The 23562-nt window shown below is 36.8% G+C and overlaps 1 protein-coding gene across 5 annotated transcripts; it reads left to right on the forward strand.

Moving 5' to 3' along the window:
* The first annotated feature begins 349 nt into the window (after nt 1-349).
* Nucleotides 350-23041, forward strand: nr2c2 (nuclear receptor subfamily 2, group C, member 2). Of its 5 annotated transcripts, none has more exons than XM_088917021.1 (15): nt 352-538; nt 3303-3387; nt 10977-11087; nt 11498-11698; nt 12727-12829; nt 13087-13266; nt 15537-15684; nt 15916-16006; nt 16298-16431; nt 17506-17683; nt 18593-18714; nt 18905-19044; nt 19432-19569; nt 20172-20277; nt 20490-23041. In XM_088917021.1, exons 2-15 carry the CDS (start codon nt 3328-3330, stop codon nt 20662-20664), a joined length of 1887 nt encoding a protein of 628 aa, XP_088773147.1. In that variant the 5' UTR covers nt 352-538; nt 3303-3327; the 3' UTR covers nt 20665-23041. The 5 variants fall into 5 exon arrangements, with proteins under 5 accessions (XP_088773151.1, XP_088773147.1, XP_088773149.1 ...); XM_088917023.1 differs by having other exon boundaries at nt 17506-17671; XM_088917024.1 differs by having other exon boundaries at nt 13087-13224.
* Nucleotides 23042-23562: the final 521 nt, after the last annotated feature.

A 23562-nucleotide genomic window follows, 5' to 3' on the forward strand; every position in this document is an offset into this window, starting at 1 on the left:
TGGGATGCTTCTGCTTTTTCTCTCCGTTTTGTCATCAGTTCTGTCATGGAGAAGTACTGCGAAAAATAGATGTGTTCTCTATGCATATCACACAACCGCTTTTCCAGATCCTCCTTCTCGTTGTGGGCTCTCTCTTGACCTTGATATTTTTGCTAGTCAACGCCTGTTTTTTTTTACTCTCACTAGGTCTTTCTAGTTCTCCCAAACGCAAAGACAATATCCACTGACTCTCGCGTCCTTCCACACACACATAGAAAAAAAACTTGCATCATAAAGAATGAAAAGAAAGACATAGACGAATAGGTCGCGGCCAATCAGCGGCGGCCCACCCGTGGCAGACAGGCTGACGTCAGCGCTGTCTGGCTCTCGCTGCTCGGTGAGCGAGGAAGGAGAAGAGCGCTGGAGGAGGAAGAAGAAAAAACTCCCGGCACGCTGGCGGAACGGGGTCACGAACTATGACCTTTCACAGAAGAAAAACAATAACAAATAATTTTTTAAAAACCTGAGAACTAAAAACAACGCGGTTTCCCCCCAGGAGGTAAGACTTCACATCACTTTCATGCCCGTTTAATGGTATATTGAAACGCGTCGCGGCGAAAGGTGGTTAATTTCACTTTTAGTAGTCCCCCAGCTCCGGGAAGCTCTGCGCCAGGTCCGGTCGTTAAGGTTTTATAAACTGCTGTCCGGTCAGATTTTAGTTGAAACACTTAAATTGGAGATTTGGGAAGGAGTTTATGGGACAAACCCACGAAAATGCGTTTTAGTACGCGAAACGAAGGCAGAAGGGAGAGTCGGGCTGCGTTTGGTTTAAGACGCATCTGAACCCGACCCTTTTACCTTTGCCATCCCGGGGACAGGGGGCTGGTTTGCAGAGGTTGTATGCATAAACAGAGGCGGACGCAAGCCACTGTCTGCCAGGCTTTTCTCACGAAAAACGACACGTAGGACCACGGGCGTCTTGTGATTTTTACACGCATTTTTAAAATGCACACTTCAATGGCTGCTCGGCGCCACTTGGCGTTGTGCCAGATTCTCCATTTTGTTCTTTTTTTTGTCTTTGCATGCGATTTAAACTCGGCAGGGACAGATTGTTGAAGCAGTCCATGCATCCCACCAATCGCATAACGCTTGTATGGTGGCTATGAAAGCTTAAAACACCAATGACAGAGGCCGTAATAACGCAGTGTAGGAGCGATTATGGCTGTATTGACCCCTCCCAGTTTTTCGAAAATATGTATTTTGCTGCTCCCGTGCAGAAGAATGCGTTTTGACGAATAATTTATCAGATTCTATTGCATGTCACTTGTGCTGCAATTGAAACCGCATTTTTTTTTCCAGAAGAGAGACTCGAGCAGTTATTAAGCGAATCAGTGGAGTAATCTGACAGGGCAAAGTTGTACGCCAAGTTTGAATTATGATTCTGCTCCCTGTTAGTGAAATCGTTAGGTTTGATGTGTACAGATTAAAAACAAATGCTCTTGAATTAGAAACAACACAATTGTGTGTGATTAAGTAAAATCATCCCTCTTTTGGGAAACAAAAGAAATCGACCCATTTGACTGCCGATGCTCTTTTCTATTACATGTACTATGTCTAGTCTGTTACAAGTGAGTGTGCATTAAAGAGAACGAGAAAACAATTTACAGTAATTTATTGTCACGCATCTCGGTGAGTAGATGTATTTTTATTTTGATGAGCAAAAGAACTTTATGTTTAAGACCCACGAGAACCATTTGGCCTATTTCTTTTTCAGTTTTCCCCTAGAATAATTTATTAATGAAAGCTGTGGCATCTTACTTATGTTGCCATCTTGATAAACTGTAAGGTGAGAGGCTGCTTGGTTTATTTGCAGCGCTGAAGTGTGAAACTCTTGCCCTATGATATAATTCGTTTTGCACTTCGTTATATCAAGACTTTCTGTTTTCTTTGCAGTCTAACAGGATATAGCCCGTTATATATATTTAAACACTTAATATATTTTCATTGTAAAATGTGTAATATCAAAGCAGAGCAGAGACTGGTTTACGGTTCTTTTGACCCTGCAGTCTATGATAAGTCATATAACACACCACTATACTATTGTTCACTGTAAATATATAGGTCTGTATCTGTGAATTAACATACAAACATCTGCTATTGATTTAGAGCTATACAGACAGTACAATCACACGGCTATAGTGTGGGAGCAAAAAAACATGACTGAATCCTATTTATAAGGATATACACTATCCAAAAGTATCATGAGCTCAACTAGAACAAGCTTGTGTAAAATTGTGGATATGGCATAATAAGCTGCCACACCTCCTGACAGATCTAAAGCCTTTAGTGATACTAAAGACGTTTTATTTGTGAGAGGAGCTGATAATTAGTTTTCTCTTCTGGTCTTTTTTTTTAACCACTAATCAGGAAATCTATCAGCCTTGCATGAGGTCAGATACGAATTTAATATGCAAATTACATTTTATTGACTGAACCCTCTATAAGAGGATCCTGTGAAGAAGACAACCGTCAGAAGAGATGTTAATGAATTTAGCAGTGTGCAGAGTAGAAAAAATGGGGGAATACTACACGACGTTGTGAAAAGGAATCAGAGCTGACAAACGGAAGGACAAGGTCGATCCACAGGAATTACTGAAGTAGTGCGAGAAGCAATGGAAAATACTATAGACAACTAGTAGACAGTTGCAGAACTGGGTACAGACACTAAGCTTTGGCAGCAGAAGTACATAACTGGATAGAAGGCTGCGAAGGAGGAAGACCATACAGAAAGCAGCCAAGTGAAAATGACTTTGCATAATCCAAGGCCTCATGTGCATAATGCATAATTGCATTCATTATTAAAATGCATTGCAATGATTTCTTGCTGACATGAATGCTAGTGACTATACAGTGAAATGAACAATGTTTTGTGGTCAAGCCATTAATTCAAATAACAGGTGGGGAGGGCACTGTCACTTTATCCTTGAGCTTTACCCACATGGTTTCACCAAAACCACAAAACCACTCATCTGTATACATGGGTACCAAAATTTGGTTAAAAATTGATACAAGAATCAGCCAAATTAATAATAAAAATAACTTTAAAGTTCGTCAGTGTAGCACAGTGGAGGAATCGATTAGAGAGTTTAAAGAAGGTCCGTAGATTTTAATTCCTGCATTTAGATCTTCCGTCTAGGGTTTCTAAATATTGTGGTTAATTCTTACTTTTGACCAATGAAAGTGTTGTAGGATACTGTAAAGAAGAACCATACCAGCATAATTTTGCTTTGGCTGATAGAAGCTGCTGGCTTCTTTCCAAACAGGTTTCGCTAATGATCTTGCATCGCCATGGCAACCAATATGGAGGTGCTAGCTCAGCAGATAGTGGACACAGAGCAGGTGGCTGAGGTGAGTGACAGATGATACAGTACAAGTTGAAACACCTTGGGCTTCATTAGGATGGATATTCACAATGCATAGTGGTGCTGTGGCATTTTGTTTAGGTCTCCCATACATCTTTTTAAAAACTGTCTACCAATACAACACCGCTGCCAAATCTGAGTCGTGTCTTGGTATGATCTATGTGGGCAGATGAGCTTACTACAGTTAAGCTAGATATTACGGTTCCTGCAAAGTTGTTTTGTGGAGTCACGCAAAGCATAACATTAACGCATCAGTTAATGTTTAGTTTCCAGATTTCACAAGCAATACATATATTTTAAGCACATCACTTGAATTTGATACTGTTGCATTGTCTCTTTCATGTTGTCCATGCTGTAAAATTTTAATTTGCCCAGATGTCTAAGTCATATTGTGATGGTAGATTATGAATGTCCTGATCTACATTCTGCCTCAGGAGTGACAGTGATCCCAAACCCGTGTTTCTTATCTTGAATCTGATGTTTGAATACAACTTGATGGGGTCTAGTGAAACTTTTTTCTTAGGAGAGGTTCTGCATGCATTTGGTTGTCGCTCAGAGAGGATTGTTAACTGCAAATGCTGTGCGGTGTTTGAAAGTTTACTTAGCTCTCGAAAATGTCGTGTGTAGGATTATAATTCTTTTAGGTTTCCTATAAGGAAATTGCTACTTAAAAGAAAGAAAAGTGCAAATGGGAAGAGTGCAGTCTTACATCAATCTGATTCCAAGCAAGCTACAGTTAAATGGGAATTAACTGCTCAGTATAGAGCATCTGCAGAATAACATGGAACTTTAATGGCCTTTAATGCCCTGCCTTGTTTGAGGTCCCATTTTGTTAGACAGTAATTTTACTGCAGTGCTTTCTATTATTACCAACAAGGTGAGACTCATCTGACAAGACTATTATAGGCTTCATTAGCTTTGTAGGACATAGTGACTTCCTAACCATCACCATGCTGTTTTGTTTTGCTTCCTGTAGCTTTTGTGCTGTCTCATCAACTTAACAAGGAATTGAAAAAAAGGGGGTGGTTTGGAAAGATCAAGTTTCTGTCTTACGGAGGAGCCTGATGATTAAATTAACCTACAGATCATATATGTTTTACTCGTAAGACACACACGGGATACACTTTCTCGATCCAGTACCCAAAGCTGGGAGGAAGACCGTGCATGAAAATACATAATTGTATTTGATGCAGTGCTGCACTACAGAGAAAAAAATATTTTTCAGATTGTTAATACAATTTCACTTGGTGAAGGAATTAAATGTGTTGCAATTGGAAACAATAAGCTGATAACTTCCGTTAAGGTCTAATTGAGCAGAAAGACTTTTGTTTTTCCTCTGTGTGTAAGAGGTACATGTGTGTGCCTTTGATGGATCAGCTCCCTGCCCAGGGTTTAGTCCTGTTTTGCTCCTTAAAGCATCTGGAATATTATCCTCATGTGAAATTAGTAGCTTTCTGATTATGATTGGGTTTGTAAGAGTAATTACCTTGACCTGTGTTGTTTCCATTTTTCTGAAAATATATATTAAGAAAACAAAAGGTTTTGTTTAGGAAAAAAAAAACAGAATGAAGCCTGCCGTATATTATGTGATTACTGCTTGACCACATGGTTGTTTTATTTTTGATAGCGAAATGGTTTATAGGAAATTTAAATGTTTTGTCTTTGAATATTAACATTTATATTGTAACCCCATAGAGAAGGCACCCTGTTCATTTCTGTGAATAGTCCTTAGATGTGCTATGTATTAAATATTCTGAATTAATCAAGCCTGATAGATTTGCTTTGAAATGAATTCCAGCATGGCTGAGAACATATTTCATTTTTTATATTTGATTAATTATATTTGTTTCTTGTCTAACGTTGCTTTGTACTCCAAAGGATCTGCATATGATCAAGGTAATGCATCATGGAGCATTTATCCTAAGTATACGGGTTTAACAGATGTGTGTAATGTGGTGTGTGGTGTGACAGTAATGAGTTAAGACTCATGGAAGTAGAATGTGGAGAAATGATAGTGCTTTGCCTTTGCTATAGCAAGCAGGTGGAGAAGAGATCCATTTATTTGTCTTAGTCTGGAATGGATTGTAGCAGAGAATGCCTAAATGTTTTGTTACTTCTCTTCAGCTGTTTTTGTTTTCTGTATCAGTGTTCAATACTCAAAGGCTGTGTGTTAATGCAATTAGCTTCAAAACAAGCAAAGAGGATTTAATTTAAAACGCTTGAATAAACTGAATTTGAATAAAAGACCTTTCCCTGTATGTAGGGAATGTGACTTTGGATTTCTGTTACATATATATTTATAAGCCTTTTAAAGCCGAGGCTTCAGGTCTTTGAAATTAGATTCATTACATAAGTTATCGGTGTCTAGAAGTTAGTATTTTTGAAGTATGTGCTTCTGGACAGTGCTATTCCAGATAATTATAATGATGTATGCAATAAATGACGCCTCTACTACTTCATGAAAATTGGAATATTTCCATGTATACAAATGAGTTATCAGCCATGGATTAGCCATTCTTTGTCTGGTATAATAAGCTTGCATTTAATACCTGTCTCTGGGGAGCAGCTATGAGCAGCAGAGATGCTATGATTTGTCTTTGAGCAGGAACAGCAGCATGATTTTGCTCTCCTGCTGCATGAAATTTTCCTTCAAAATCAATTCCTTAGCCTATTTTAATTTTCACCGTTTCAATGGACTTGTAATTTGCATGCTTTTTTAATGGATTTATTACCAGGAAACCTGTCAGGAGTTAATTTTGACTATTTACAATTTCCATTAGCAAATAAGTCCAAAAGGGAAACTAAAACGAGCTAAATTCAGCTGGTAGTTTATAGGTAAATATGCCACGTTTCTTGCTTTCGGTGCATTATCTCTTTACCTTATTAAAATAATGTTGATTGCAGTAAGAGTTTAAGATGGAACAGAAAATCTAACCCTTTTTGTTCCCTGTAAAAGACCCCATTATAAGAATAACCTCCCCTGGAAATCCTGCAGGTGAAAATATCCAGAGCCACGGTGACCTGAGCTGATTCTCCCCAGATGAAATTAATCACATTATTAGACAAATTGCTTCAGCAGCTGGCAAAATAGGAGGAACACGTCGATTCTGCTTCCTTGGTTACCAGGGACTGATAGTGCACTTGACCTTCAGAGGAACAGGGTCACAGAGAGGGCATATTTGAACAATTCTGTCTGCTTTCCTGGGCTCTGTACTTTAAGCATATGGACAGCCAAAACAAGGATTATTATTGCAACCCAGCTGATAAAGCATTTATTTGGACATCTGGCTTTTTCATCTTGAAACATTTCACTGAGAAATATATGCCGTCCTGCAGAAGGCTTCTGACGCTGTAAGTACTGTAACCTCTACGCAGCCTTTCAGTTCCTGGAAGCACAATAGAGGAGTCTATAGGAAGCTTAACTGTTCATTCTGCAGTGCAAACCCTGCACAAGGCAAGCTATTTAGTACATGCTTAATTAAGGGGCACATACGATGACATGACTAGTATGGTCCTTGTAGCTTTGTTTTGTGGGCGAAATTGTTTTTTATTGTAAGTGAACAGAACAACAATAGAAGGATTCTGTAGTATGTAGGCAATAATGATTTTGAGAATGTATTACCACTAGTATAAGACGTTTCAAGAAAAAATCAATCTTTAAGATAGAACAAAAATATTTTAGGTAGAGTTTGTAATTTCAGCTTAAAGATTGTATAGGGATACATAATATCCCTGTAGATATTGTATATTTGTGCGTGCGCTGCTCATACAGAGTAATGTACAAGACCTAGGTCTTGAAAATTACCAGCTTCTGAAAATAAATCCGGCTATTCGTTAACTTGTTCCAGGGTATAATTTATATGTGGCAAAATTAAGCTAATGGACGTGGTTGTGAAAAGCCTTGCATTCAATTTCATTGCATGCCCATGAACATCGAATTGTTTCATAGGCATTTTCAGAAACAGCAAATGTAAAATTGGAGGCTTCTTCTGCTTATGATGATAAATACCTTTTACTATACACTGGGTAGTCACCTCTTGTGGCTTTGAAATTTATCTTTACTCAAAGGTCTGATAATAGCATGTACTGTAGAAAGTGACATAAAATATCTGCTGTCTTCTTGGTATTAGAATTTTCTGTCAGTGGGTTAAACAAAAGATTCTTTCCATGTTTTTATATAGCAGTGTCAACTGATATACAGTATGCATAATGTTACCATGGAGAAAAAATTTGGTAATAACAACAGTTTAATTAAGAAGCACGTATTGAGAGATTGTGACACATCTGAACAGAGATCAGAATTCTCGGAAGACCTCTGCATGACTCTGAGGCTTATTTGTTCAGACACAACTATCTTCTGGGCTGACGGCAGCACTTTCTAAATATTTCACTGCCAATTCCTTTTTACCAGGCTTAGACGTTTTATCTAAGAATAGAGAAATATATCCATATTTATAGTAAATCGTGTACAGAAATCATCATAGTAAGGGAAGTGTCTTTTTATGTTACTTTTTTGCACACTTTGATGTAACTGGTGTTTTTTGAAAATCACATGCAGGTGTCTTTATTTCAAGGTATTTAAAATTTGTCATTTGTGGTACAGTGACCATTACTGAAATTCTAAACAACAGTCAATGTGTTAGGCACTCTCAGTTATCGCCTTGGTACTGTACTTTTGACACTAAGCAGTATTGGTTAGAATTCAGCACACGTACATGTACTTGACCACATCCATCTATTGATTAATTGTTGTTCAATTTTAAAATTGAGATGTTTGCATTATCATTTTAGTTTGGAGTTTGTACCACCAAGTGTTAATGATACTTGCCGTTTAGCTTTGATGAAAGCTATTAGAGCTCTCAAAAATAGACATTAACTGTGTATATGATTGCTGCTTTTCTGGACCTGAACAATTCGTAATGATTTGTAATTTGTAACTGTTGACCTGTGTTCAGATGTATATATACAATCTGGCAATAGAGGTAGATATTCCATATTAACATGCTTAGCACTTTACATGAGATTTGCCTATTTTTATTTACCAATCTTGTATCCATTTCCAAACAACGATTTTTTTATTTCCTTAGTGTTACGTCCCAGTGTGGTCCGTGTATACACCAGCTGTTAGTTTTGTATCATAAAGTTGGTATGAAAGCATAAGTGCATTCCAAGATTAGTTCTGGGACCCTGGCCTTTGTTCTTTGTTCACCAGCATATTAGCAACATTATTTAACTTACATAGAATTGAAGTAGAGTACCGTCTGTTGAGTCAATAAAAACAAATTCTCTGCCTTTTAAAAAGTAAGAGCAGTTCTTCAACTTTTACTAAAAAATAGTAATGACATTAGCAATAATTATGAAAAGAGTAAAATTTAAGTTAACAGGATTTCCTCTAACTTCACCAGATTCAGTCCCAGTTCTTACCTGAGTCACTCAGCTAAGATGGATGCTAACATGCCACCACTGTTAGGACCATTCTGCACAAGATCTAATCCTATACTTCCATTTGGGATTAGGGCAACACCAAGGACCCAACCAACCAAGGAAAACTTTTGAAACTCTTAGCACTGCTACTCTCTGCTGCAGTGCTTGTCCCCCTGAGAACATCTAGCATCTTTGGCTAGTTCCACTCCCACAGCTGTGTCCAATTAATATTCTTTTTTCTCTTGGTACTGCAGGCTTACATGGTAATAAAATACCTTTCTTAACTACGTCACACAAAGCTATGCATACTCTCACACACTACTGGGGAAAAGTTTAGAAATAACTGGTGAGTCATAGAGGGGCTGTGGGAAGGGTAATATTGCCTTCTCTTGTTTACCATAATGCTTGACAGGCTTATATATTGGCAGCCCTGAATACACAACTGCCTTTGCTTTGAAAGTACACTTAGGCATTGATGAAAATGATGGCTCAAAAAAAGTAACGGTAGCTCCATTCATCTATTTTTTATTAAAAGTGGTAGAGTGAGGAGGAATTGTATTGGTTGATAAAAAACAATTATGTGGTTTTGTTGCAAAATGAATACATTAGCTTTTATGAACAGGGAAATGTCATGTCTTTCCAGTGATGGAGAGGATTTTAAAGAGGTATCTTTGCCAGAATAAGAGCCTCACAGTTTTTAATGCAAACAATATACACATTTGCAGTGATGATCATATTCTTCTACTGAACATCAGTGCTAAAACGTGCCAGCACTTTTAGTTATTTCTGTGTGTTTCTTTGCAAATAAAAGAAGACCTTCAGAGAGTAATACTCAATAAAGCTAATAGCCCTTGTGGCATGTTACATATAAAGCAATAGTGGAAAATACCTTCTCAATAACTTCTATTTGCCACATGAAAACCTGTTGCTTTTGCAAAAAACTGTAATTAACACCACCATAGGATAAACCTGATATAAAAGATTGAAACATCTGGGTTTGGCAGCTTGGTAATCTGTGATATGTGTTTTAAGGCTTTTTTGCATTGTTAATATCAGCAGAAGGTGAAGAATGCTTTTCATTAAATAGAAAAGGTTAGTTTCAGAACCACAGCAGGATGAAAGTGGTATATTAAGTAAGTTATGTTTACTTTTAAAAGCAGTCCATGTCTATTAGCTTAAATTAAAATAGTCTCCAAAAACTGAAATAATAAATTGTTAACTAATTCATAGCTGGTACGCTGTTGTTAAGGTATATTAAATGTTTGACCTGTAATACATATTAGTCCAGTCCAGTTACCTGTTCCAGCAGAAGAGCAACTTTTTGTACTTTTTTATTTCACAACTTTGACAGAACTGCTGTCCTTTCTATAACTCCCTAGCAACTGTTCATTTCCAACTTATCTTTTTTCTGTCTGGAACCTTTAGCAAAACAGTCTAAATAACCATGAAGGAAGTTAAACTCTTGTAGTCCTAAAGGTATGCAGATTATGCATGAGGCACTCAAAGTTTATTTTGCAGTTAATAGGGACTCCTCTCCACCACCACCTATGTGTAGTATGATGATGCAATCATCACAGCCAAAGTGACGTTCATTACACGTCAGCTGTCAGTGGACAGAAGAACAGAGTAATAAAGCCAGTTAGTACATGGGTATTATTAGGAGCCTGTGACTGGTAAAGGCCAAGGGGAGGTTTGGACAGGACACTGGGGATAACACATCTACTCTTTTTAAGAAATAAACTGAGATTTTTGATGTCGAGAGAGAGTCAGGACCACAGTTTTATACCTCACCTGAGGACTGTGCCATTTTTTTTACAATTTAGTGTCCACATCACTATACTGGGGCATTAGGACTCACACAGACCACAGGTTGAGCTCCCCCTGCTGTCCCCACTAAAACCTCTTCCAACAGCAGCCTTAGTTTTCCCAAGAGATCTCCCATCCAGGTACTAGCAGTGGGGTAGATTACTGAACACCGCTGAACATCATAGATGAGACATAAAATTACAGAATTGCAATATGTATATTGTCACTTGTTACATACATAAAGTTTTACATTTGTGTCTTTAAAAGGAACACATGGCCCATACTGGAAAAAAAACGTTTAAATAATGTGAGATTGACCTGTCTCTCTTGTGTGCTCATCTGCAGGTCCAGACTGTGCAGACCTCCACTCCAGACTCCTCAGTGATGAGCAGCTCCCCTCAGAGAATTCAGATCATTTCAGCTGACTCTGCAGTCACCTCTCCACAGCGCATACAGGTGTGACAGGGCTACCAGCTGAAGACCCATTAATCAATTTTTTGACTACATGTATACTTTGAACACCAAGCATAATATATGTTCTAAATGAACAGAAATCCATTTTTTTCTTTGCTTATTGGTATTATTTACATTCACTGTTCCATCTTATTTTTTAAAAAGCCTATTAATGTAATTAAGATTAATTTGATTGATGTTTTTATTCACAGAGACCTACATTTCTACCTATGTATATGAAATCCTATGCATTTTACTGAAGCAATGAGTAATGTATATTGCTCAAAGTTACAACAGTGGTACAGTGCTCTATCTAGGATTTGAACCTGCCTACAACATTCCAATTGAGAGTCCTAACCATTACTTCACACTGTCTTATAAGTGACAAATAGGTTAATTGTTTTGCCTTCCAGATTGTAACTGACCAGCAAACAGGCCAGAAGATACAGATCGTCACAGCAGTGGATCCGTCAAGCACTTCCAAACAGCAGTTTATATTGGCCACTCCCGATGGAGCTGGTGCAGGAAAGGTGATCCTGGCATCCCCAGAGACCTCAAACACAAAACAGCTCATTTTCACCACCACCGATAACATTGTGCCAGGTAGAATACAGGTAAGTTAAACTCCTCCTTCATTTAAAAAACAACATGAAGGACTTGACTGCCATGCTAATCAAAACAACTAAAGAAAAGCACCTGCCTTAAGGGGAACTGCAGTCCCAATTTCTCAGACCAGTTATCGAATCTCGGTTACAAAAATTCATTGATGGTATAGGAAAAAAAAATCAATTTTTGAATTAAGCACAATATTGTGAGCTTTGTGAAAGCACTGTAAGTCACCATGTTGTCTCAAACCCCTGGTCTTGCCGTGGGTGAGAGCATGAGTTCCCATTTAGTGGGACGTTATGCGGCTCTTCCTGCTCGCTAGTCACTGTAATAATATAATGTGATGTACAAGCGAATTAAGTACAGGTTGTGCAGCAGATATTTCACTGCAGAAAGTTTCCAAAGTAATCTGCATGCAGAGTTAACAAGCAAGTTCCATTTATCAGCCAAAACGTCTTTTTAAACCAACAGCAATATTTCTGTTGGATTAAAAGAGCATTATTCACAAGACTGGTTCTTTACAAAGTAATAGGGCTGCTTCACCTCACCATGCATAAGATTGGTTATATCAGGTATGCACAGCAGAATATGGTGCTGTGCATACCAGGGAATTTTGCTTATTTTGCAATGTAAATTGGATGTTTTAGAAGTTACTGTATACATTTTACTTTTATTGTGGTTTGAAATACACTCAATCAATGCTAATTCTTTCTAATCCCGAAATATAAAAATAGTTGAAGTTCATCTTGTAAGTGTCAGTCGCCAGTAATTGTTGTGGAAAAAAAAAACAAGTTCTCTTTTGATTTTGGTTGAAAGACCATCAGTTTTATTTTTGACACTATTAAGATGCAAAATAAGCTTCAAGCATAACAGCTTTCACAGAAATCCCTGCCTTACAAGAATAATATTTAACAGCGTAAATGAATGTGTGTGTCACTTACAAACAGATTAACAGATACTGTAGCAGGATATTTGTATTTTAGAGGTGCTAGATTAGCGTTTTTCTCCCAGTTGATAGGAAGTTGTGGTGTTTCAGATTGTGACCGATGCGGCTTCAGTGGAGCGTTTGCTGGGGAAAGCAGATGTGGGCCGGTCACAGCCTGTGGAGTACTGCGTCGTCTGTGGAGACAAGGCGTCAGGTAAGAAGGCAGCCCTGTCCACGCCAGAATGGGCATGACAGAAGCACCTTGCTAATCGCAGATTAATTCACAGTCAGTTAAGGGCAGTGACAGGTGAGCAGGATGGATGGCATTTTTTTGTGAATGTGCTTGCTTTCCAGAAACGCAGTGCAAGAATCCTGGTTCCCTTGGGGCGTTAGAAAATATGTATGGCGGTGTCATCTTGTAGTAAAGAGGCATACAGCTGATTTTTTTTTTGTTGTCTCTTTTGTTGATAGGTCGCCATTACGGTGCAGTGAGCTGCGAGGGGTGCAAGGGCTTCTTTAAGAGAAGCGTGAGGAAGAACCTAACCTACAGTTGCCGTAGCAACCAAGACTGCATTGTCAATAAGCACCACCGCAACCGCTGCCAGTTCTGTAGGCTGAAAAAGTGCTTAGAAATGGGCATGAAAATGGAATGTGAGTTCTGTCGCGGCACTACAAGCTGGCATCTAATAACAAACAGTGTTCATGAAGTTTCTTGAAGACACCAAGCAGACTTATCAGCCCCGTGGCTCATTTCTATTTGATCATTGTTTAAGAAGGAAATTTGAATATATATATCAAGGTGTTATTTTTATTTTGTCATTCCGTTTAACATATTAAATATATCATCTTGAGAGCTATGAAGACTGATATCCACCTGTTGTTCCCTTCCAAAAGTTGGTTTAACTTCTTTTTGTAATAAATTCATTTTTTTCCATTAAACAGAGGCAATTTGGGGATTATGAAGGTTATTGATGTATAATTATATAATGGTGTTATATAGATTAACTTAGCTCATAACAATACCATCTGTTCCTATTTTTATTAGTATTTTTGATGCTTTAGTTTGCTATTTTTGATATTTAGTTTGCAGTATAGTTACAGTTTCCTTCTTTAACTTACTGTTTTATTTGACACTCACAGTCACCCTGTTAATATGTTTTAGCACTAATGTCAGTGTTAAATAGTTTAAATAATTATGGCTTTATTGTGAGTGTACATTAACGTAATGTAAAATAGTTTCAAATTAACAATTGCACAATAATTACCTGTAGAAAATGGCAGAACTATATTATGAAGCACTGTATGGGACTTTGTAGACACTTCCTGGTGAGTGGCCATCAGGAAAGTACACACCTTCACAAATAATTAAAAGAATCTTCTCAAAATTATAAAAAGGATGAAAGTCAAATTAACTGAATATGTGAATATAAGATTGATTTAGGTTCTGCAGTTACTTTTAAAAAATTCATGAGCAAGTGTGGTACTGCGCTTATATGTACATGGTACCTGACTTATGTATAACATACTTGCAAGTACTAATTCTCATTGACTACTTAAAACCAGTCAGAGTCATAAGGATCTTATTAACCTATGTGTAATATGAGCTTTGCAGTGACAAATACTAATTACTACTTATAAAAAGTATTCAGATGCACTCACAAGCATGCCATCCTACTCCTCTAAACTATCTGTAACTGCTTAGGTTTTAGCAGCAAAATATGATGCTCAGATCACATTATAAAAGGTGCAGAGAGGCATATACCCAATTAGATTATGTAGAAATCATTAGATACATTTTCATACCACTGATTTCTGTAGTTCAGGGCAGAATCACATTGGTGTTCAAAGGCTGTTGTGGTGACCCACTGGAACCCCACTGAAACATTGAACAGTTAAGGTGAATTTTAGGGATTTGCATAGATCACCACACATATTTTTATAAGGAGAAAGGAGAATGAAGTCATATAAGAAATTATGTGGATTTAGGCACAGGGAGAGAATGACGACCAGAAGGGTGGAATTGGAACTGCTGAAAAAAATCTGAGTGGAGTTTGTGTTTTAGTATCAGTGTTTTTATTAGAACAATTTATTTTCGTATGCTGTCAGATGGCATGCCTAGAGTCATATACAAAACTGTACATATATGCTTCTTTTCCATGGATATGCTGTGAAGTTGGTGGTGAGCTTGTCATTATGAACCTCTGACTGGCCTTGTTGCTGGATTTGAAAGATTTAATGTGAAAGGCAATTAGCAGATAAAACTTTTATCTGTTAATTACTATAAAAAATTAAGCCATGCTCCTTGCTACAAATAGTATTTGGTAGACTATTTATCAATGGTGTTCAGCATTTCTCTGTATAACAAGACAACTGAAATGCAAACATATTTGTCTTTACCTTTTTAATTGTAATCCCTAAAATTAGATCACAGAAGATAATAACCTGTTTATGAGCACCAAATTAAAAACTGCTGGTGGTGCTAAATTTATATTCCTTGCAGGTTTTTAAGTATGATACTGTTACCTGACCCATACTCAACCAGGTAAAAATGCAGACAATGCATCCCCTTTGTAGAAACACATAGCTAATGGGAGAAATCATTATTGAGTAATCAAGTGTAAAGTTTAACATATTTATTTGACTAGCTATTTAGGTACAAATCATAAACACCAATGCAACCAAACCAGGACAGAAGATTTTAATATTCCAGTATATAACATCTAGCATATAGTTTTCACATTCCTTTTTTTCTGAAGTATTACATAGAAAATTAACATTAATCTAATCGGATTATGTGATGAATGAAAAGAAGTAACTGTATCAGTGTTCAGTTATTCCTTTATCATACCTCTACATGTTAACATACATGTTAGTGTTTTATAAGGTTGCATTGACAGCATTTTTTTTCTCCTTTTTTGTAGCTGTGCAAAGTGAGAGAAAGCCAATAGACTTGCCAAGAGAAAAGCCAGCTAACTGTGCAGCCTCAACGGAGAAAATCTACATAAGGAAGGACCTGCGGAGTCCCCTCATTGCAACCCCTACATTCATCACAGAGAAAGATGGTTCAAGGTAATAACGTTCTGGTGTATTGTTTCAATTTCAGAGTTTGAATTTCAGATGTTATCTGCATTGATGCCAATATAGAAGTATATTGCAGTGTCAATTTAAATGTTATAACAAGGCATATTGTTATTGCTGGTAATTCAATATTTGTGATCTTAAACTTGCAAAAGCGATCCTTAAGGAGATTCTCATTGTTGCATTTTTGACTGAAAGGAATCTTGTTTTAATTCATTTTAGGTCCAGCCTCTTGGATCCTGGTATGTTGGTGAACATTCAACAGCCATTAATACAAGCAGATGGAACATTGCTTTTAGCTACAGACTCAAAGGTAAGCAAAATATGTTAAGCCACTCTTGTTTAATTTATTCCGGATCCCTATTTTGAACACGGCTAACGACCCTGTCCAGTAAAAAACTAATGTTATGGAAATCTACATGCCAGAAGGCATAATGGGCAAACATCCATACTCTTTTGTAATCTTGCAATTTTAAAGTGCATGTTTTCTAGTAAATTTTTATCATAATTTATATATAATTTAATTTCTATAGTATAATTTCTTATATAATGTTGTTACAGTTGTATTGTACATGGAAATCTAAATCATTTGTTTTTGTTTAAGGCTGAATCGAGTCAAGGGGATTTGGGTACTTTAGCAAATGTGGTCACTTCACTTGCCAACCTTAACGAATCGCTTAACAATGGAGATGCCTCAGAAATGCAGCAGGAGGACCAATCTGCCAGTGAGATCACACGGTATTTACTATCCTAAATATGTTTGACATTTTCCATGGGGTTCACATTCTGGGTGGGACACTGCTGTTATGCCCTAACGCAAGGTACTGCATACAGATTACCCTTGTAAAGCGCCCAGCTGTATGAATGAGTAAAAATATAAGTTGCTTAAACAAAGTAAGTTAATATACCAATGTTGGTAGATACTTAGAAGGCTCTGTAAAATTTTATGAAAATTCAAACTCATAGATGTGCTTGTGTTGAGTGCGGCTCTCCCTTCTCCTGCGTGGATAGAATCCCAGTCAGTCATGGGGCTCCAAGCATGCACAGCTCTGCTTCCCAGACAGTGAACATCTCCACCATGCCAAAAGTCTCTGCCTGGACAGAGTACTCCAACTGTACATTTCAGGGAGGGGTGGTGTCACTTCTGCAGTCACCCAGTGTATGGAACCCTGCACTCTGCCCTGAGTTGGACTCTTCCCATCAAAATTTCCTTCTCCTCATAGACTGATAGACATCAACCTGGAAAACCTGAGTCATGGTCCCAGTATGACAAATGTAGCTCTGCCTGTGCTTGCCAGAATTCTATCCTAGTTACTTGCGAGCTCTGAGCACACACAATAGGCAGCAGATAACCGCACTACACCAAAAGACCAGTCCCCTGCTGCCACAGACTTCTGCAGTGTCTAGATTTCTGATTGGGGGGTAACATCAGGTCTGTAAATCATTCTGTGCTCTCAGCCCTGTTACATAATATAAGAAGCAATTAACTTTTTCAACTTTTGAATTTGGGGAGCATAGTGGTACAATGGTTGCCTTGCAGTGCTGGGGCCCTGGGTTCAGTTCCAGACCTGGGGAGCTATATACATGGAGTTTGTATGTTCTCTCCATGTTCATATGTGTTCACTCCAGGTGCTCCGGTTTCAACCCGCAGTGGTAGGTTAACTGTCTTGTGTAAAACCGGACCTGGTGTGAGTATGTGTGTGTGAATTGACTGTCACTAACTTTGCACCACCTGGGCTTCAGTTGTGGAAATGAAGAGGAAGAGCCCCATTTCTCATTTATGTTGTGATTTTTTTTCCTACCTATTTGCAGTGCCTTTGACACTTTAGCAAAAGCACTGAATCCCACAGACACCACTGCGGTGCAGAACCTCACAGAGGGGACTGACACAGGAGGGGGCGCCAGCATCCAGGTGATCAGCAGAGACCAGTCCACTCCCATCATTGAAGTAGAAGGACCTCTCCTCACTGACACTCATGTTAGTTTTAAGGTTTGTATTCCTATGATGAGAGCATTGTGCTGTGTTTTGTAAATGTGTGCAACAACAGGAAATAGATAGTTAAACTGCTTGAATTGGACACCTTAATAATGTCTGTGTTAGAAATAGCATGACTGTCTTCAAACACATTAAGGTGTCAGATTTCTAGTTAAAGCAGTTATTTCACTTTTTCAAAATTATGGTTATATTTCAGATTTTTGTGAAGTTACACTGACAAAAGACCATTGAGTTTAACTATACTGTTTAAAGGGAAAGTTTGTTTCAAAGGGGAATGGTTCAAATCACTAGAAATCCCCTGTCACATTAACCTTAAAGGAAGAAGTGAGTGAATATTGTTTTTTGTGAAATGTCTGAATTTTACGTTTTCTAACATTTAAATCTTTAATTTCAAAGTGTTGTAATGAAACACATATTCTTCTGTGTGGTCCAATGCAGTTATTGATATATCTTTTTCTTTTGAATCCACACTTTTAAATTTCGCTCACTCTCACACTGGTTCAGATCCCCATACGTTATTAGAAGAAACACACCACAATATGCCAGTATTTACCATTTACTGAATAGAGGTTTGTGTGGGGATTCATTGTAGTCAGGTGGCAAAAGACCCTTTAGCAATGTTCACTTCACAATAAGCATTTTTCAATTCAAATGGATTTCTGCATTAAAACACAAAGCCTTGCCTTCAACAAACAAGTTAATTCACCGGATGTCAGTGTTGTAAACAGTACAGACCAGATTTCTCCATGGAGACGAGATTTCACGGCAAATGCCACATTTTACACAGCTGCAAAATTGATAGGGTTTTAATTGTAGCTCTTATAGGGTCTTATGATTATCTATAATTATTTATAATAATTTAATGACTTGTCAGACTAACATAAGTTTTTTTTTCTGTTGTAGCTGACAATGCCAAGTCCCATGCCAGAATATCTGAATGTACATTATATCTGTGAATCTGCCTCTCGATTGCTGTTTCTTTCCATGCACTGGGCCAGGTCCATTCCTGCATTCCAAGCCCTGGGGTAGGAATTGTATGGTTACAATAGTAAATGAAGCAAAGTGGTACTAAATAGTTCCTGTTTGTTCTATTGGAGTTATTTTAACTGCACTCTGCACTTTGGTTTTTGGAGTACTTTTGATGTAGTTGTGACATTATACATGATGAATCTGCAGAAATTGAGAGATGTGACTCTCCAAATGTTTTCTCAACAGCCAGGATTGCAATACCAGTCTTGTCCGTGCCTGCTGGAATGAACTGTTTACACTAGGCTTGGCACAGTGTGCACAGGTTATGAGTCTTTCAACAATCCTTGCAGCTATTGTCAACCACCTACAAAATAGCATTCAAGATGGTATGTTGCCGTTTTTACTTTGTAAGCACAGAGCTGAAAATTGTTTTACCCTTTATAACAGCTGTAAACCTGACATTTTAAAACATGATCATTTTCATTACAGTTAAACACAATGTTGTATGTAGTAGCTCTGAAATCTGTTTTAGAATGATTTTGTGGATGCTTGGGCAAATGAGCTACTACACATAGCATAGCGAGACATTGCATTAGAATATTGGAAAAGACTAAAGATTTTGTGTAAATATGTACAAATACTCTATTGTTCATGCACAGCTTCTCTTAAATGTACATTTTTCCATATTTCACTGTACACCCTGGGGTGCTTACTCGATAGCTTAAACCTTTTGACCTCGGTATGTTTACGTGCTATATTTTGTTTTATTCTAGATAAGTTGTCAGGGGATAGGATAAAACTGGTGATGGAGCATATCTGGAAGCTACAAGAGTTTTGTAACAGCATGGCTAAATTGGAAATAGATGGATATGAGTATGCATATCTTAAGGCTATTGTATTGTTCAGTCCTGGTAAGTAATTCACTTCCAAATATGAACCTATATAAATATTTCTAATTTTATTTATATGTTTAATCTTATTTCCAACTATTTGTTTCTATCCAATGTCTTATAATAAAACATCTAAATCACTTATATTGTGTACAAAATTAAATAGTAAAGTTTAATAATATGTCATTCTGAACAAGTTTTTGAATACAAAAAGTGAACTGTAATTCAGTTTCAAAGTTTTCAAACAAGTACATACATGGGCAAAATGTATAATTTGTTCTTGTTTTGCGCTTGCCTTGTTTTGACCCTATTGTGGTGTCCTCTTGGATCTGGTATAGTGTGTATAGTCTTTTTTATAATCAACTGTATAAAATACTTTTTTTTCCCAAAGGAAATCTGAGTACGCTGTTTCATTGCTTCACTTCTCTATTACCTTCCAAATCATCTTTTTACTTGTATTATCATCATTTTTGATTTTCAACTTCACATGAGCAACATTTTGAGAAATCAGTGAGAATTAAACTGAATTGTTTCTATCTGCTTCTAAAAATAACAGAGAAAATCAAAACCGTAAAGACTGTGGAATGAGTCTTTAATCATGGTAAATAATTGCATTCCTTCAGATCACCCAGGTCTAAGCAGTACAAACCAGATTGAAAAGTTTCAAGAAAAGGCACAGATGGAGTTACAGGATTATGTGCAGAAGACATATCCAGATGACACATACAGGTATGGCCATAAGCATTGTTTTAAAGTACTGTGAGGATCATACACTTTTCCCAAGATATACAGTATATGAGTATAATCAAGGCTCTAGTTCTTCAAGGGTAGTTGGCAGAATATAGTGGGTTTACCATAAGTTTACAAGTAAAATGAGAAAAATGTAGAAAAATTACAACCTGGATTTTTGATCGTTCTAATTCTTATTTCTTCATTTCTAGATTAGCACGTATACTGATGCGCCTCCCAGCACTTCGGCTCATGAGCTCTGGCATAACAGAAGAGTTGTTCTTCACCGGCCTCATAGGAAATGTTCCTATTGACAGTATAATCCCCTACATTCTGAAAATGGAAACTGCAGAATACAACAGCCAGATCACAGGGACATCTGCATAGTCTGTAACTTTTAACAATTAGCCACTGTTTAAAGATGGCATTTCTATTTATTTTTTAAAATGTCTTCGGTTCTTTTTGCTTGAGGCAAAGAAGAGAAAAATATGTATCAGGGCTAGAATCAACAAGTCATTTTTTCGACATGTACACTCTTACAGTGTCCAAACTATTGTAAAGTGGAAACATGTTTTCCTGTTGTGAATACTATGTTATAAAATATGTTATAAAATAAGATAAAATAATGGAGATAGAAGATTCCTTCTGCACCTTTACTTAAAATTCCATGGATGGACCAGATTTTGAGTTTATACTTTGTATCAAAAAAGGAATTAATCTCATCAAGTGATGCTATTGCCTTTTTGTTCATTTTTTAATAATTCTGTAGCGACCATTGGCAGCAACAAAATTAATAATGAAACTTCAGTTTGTTAAGCCTTTTTAAAAGTTTTTCTTAACTTTTTTTATAAATAATACTAACAGTCCACATTTTAATTCTGCTAACAATAGCAACAAAATGCAAACACATATAGCAGCCATAGGGTAGATAAACATTTCAATGCCATTTACCAAACTCAGTGAAAAGTGACAAAATGACAAGATGTAAATGTTTTAGTTTTGAACTTTGTAAACAGAAATCCAAATATGGATTGTTTACCCTAAAATAAAAAAAATAGGAATATTGAACTTCTAATCATATAAGCCCTTTTGTGTGATTTTATTGCTGTTTTCCGTTAGGTTAATCATATGCAGGGCACGGCCTATGCAGAAACTAGCAGGCTGACTAGTGTTGGAAATTATGTGTGGAGTAGATTTGTGTTGAAATTCACCTCAGCCTTGGTATACAATACAGTGTGTTCTTGTTTAAAGTAAGAATGTTAAAATTGACAACAGCCTTGAAATGAATCTGTTCTTGTTCATTATGAGAATGTCTAGCGATCTTGGTAATTTCCTTACAGCCATTCATTTTCTAACCGTTTTGTCCAATACAGGGTCATTTATTTCATGTTTTTAACAGATAACATCAACAGCTTTCTCTAAAAGTAACCACAGAAATATACGTGGAGTTCCATTTAAATACTGAAAAAAAACGTTGCATTTCTATAGGTAATTATCAAAAAAGGTGAATAACTTAATTGATGAATACTTCATTATAAGGCTCAACAAAGACACATAAGTAGTGTGTTTCTATGAATATATTCACCTATAAGTACACATTTGAGAATAAATGTAGACAATTACATAATTGGATGTGGAATTTTTAATTGCCAACTGTACGTTTGTTCCATATACGTTTGTATTCACATGTCCATCAAATTCTCACCTTGTTTCCCAGATGGGAAATGTAAGTATCCTAATTTTAAACAATGGCCTTTTTGTTTGCATGACATGTTCACAGCTAACTTTTCATTTGCTGCCATGACAATCAAATGCTGTATGAGATGCTCGCTATTTTGTGAAAGATTTGCAGTTTCTTGTTTGTTATTTTTGTTTCATTTTTAGACATTTTGAGGCTAGTTTCTTCACAGAAACAAAATAAAAGTAAAGGATTTGCACACTAGTAAGCCTTTCTACAACAGCTAGGTGCAGTGTTTCAAGGCTCTATAAGAGTGACAAACACTGTGGGTCTTATGTGAAGACATGCTTTTTCTATTATCCTGTATTCCTATATATTGCAAACAAGATCTCAAAGATAGTCTCTAAATTATAGTGTTGTATGTTGGTATTTGTCAGCTTTCTGATGGTTTTGTTTTTTTTTTTGCATAGCAAATGATTTCATATTAACAATTAGTAGCTGTTACCTTCAAAATTGTTATTAGTTGCAAATCTGATGTTAAAGATGCACGCTGTATATGAAGAAATGGTAACATTATATTTATAGATTTAAAAATGGTAACTTGTTTTGCCTTTCCAAAGTAAATCTGTGCATAGAAATGTGTAACTCTGCAAATCAACATGTAATGATGCCCATAAAGCCATGTCCATCCATAAAATCCACAGTATTTGGTACAACAGAATTGATGTATAACTTAATTTTAACCTGAATTGTATGTATGTTAATAATCTGATCTTTAGGTTTTTAAAACCTGCCAAGACTGTTGTTTATCTCTTTTCTTTTATGTGAATTTGGCTTTGTACTGTACATGTAATTTCATTGAAAATGAGTGCATGTTCTTTTTTAATCAGAATCTTTTATAATCTGGTCTGTGTCTTCAATCCTGAAGAAAAGTTGCATTGTTGTTTTTGTATATAGAGCATTGCAGTGCATGGATTAGCTTATGCATTTTATTAAATGCTGTAAAAATGTGGAGTTACAACATTGTGGCTAAAAAGATACTACTATCTGAAAGAGCAGTTTATACAATTAAAAGTACTTAATGCAGTTTTGTGATGCCTTGTTTCCTGTGTGGTTTTAATTGGTTTTGTATGACTTGGATACATAATTGTGTTCTTCAGTCTACATTGCCCTAAGTGTGTGGTTTAATTTACATGCAAAGGTAGTTGCAAGAATCTTAAAAACATGATCTATGTATCATATATGTAACATATGATATGCTAATGTTACCCACATGATCTGTTGTTAACTATGGCCCCCTGCTGTGTGTCCCAGGCTAATGCATGCACAACATAGAAGTCACACTCACCTCACCTTTTGTGCACAACACCTGGATATTCAGTCTACAGAGCAAGAGTAGGCAATTCCAGTTCTCAAGGGCTGCAGGGTCCATTGTTTTTCATCTAACTTCTGGTACTAATTACTGAATTGAAAAAGCTGTTTGCTTAGAAGTCAGGTAACCTGTTGTTTTTTAGATCTTAATCGCCTGCTGTTTGAAAAAGTATAATGGACAAGGGTAGCCAACTGTGGTCCATGCAGTTCAGTACTGTATGTCTTATGAGTCACTG

Source organism: Atractosteus spatula, chromosome 5, assembly GCF_055471065.1.
Source record: "Atractosteus spatula isolate fAtrSpa1 chromosome 5, fAtrSpa1.hap1, whole genome shotgun sequence".
Taxonomy (NCBI): Eukaryota; Metazoa; Chordata; class Actinopteri; order Semionotiformes; family Lepisosteidae; genus Atractosteus; species Atractosteus spatula.

What these genes read in the sequence shown, in the direction of transcription:
- nr2c2 (XM_088917021.1), top strand. Translation starts at nt 3,328, where the DNA reads ATGGCAACCAATATGGAGGTGCTAGCTCAGCAGATAGTGGACACAGAG. An exon ending in ACACAGAGCAGGTGGCTGAG is followed by an intron (nt 3,388 to 10,976) that starts GTGAGTGACAGA and finishes GCTCATCTGCAG; the next exon opens with GTCCAGACTGTGCAGACCTC. An exon ending in CTGTGGAGACAAGGCGTCAG is followed by an intron (nt 12,830 to 13,086) that starts GTAAGAAGGCAG and finishes TTTTGTTGATAG; the next exon opens with GTCGCCATTACGGTGCAGTG.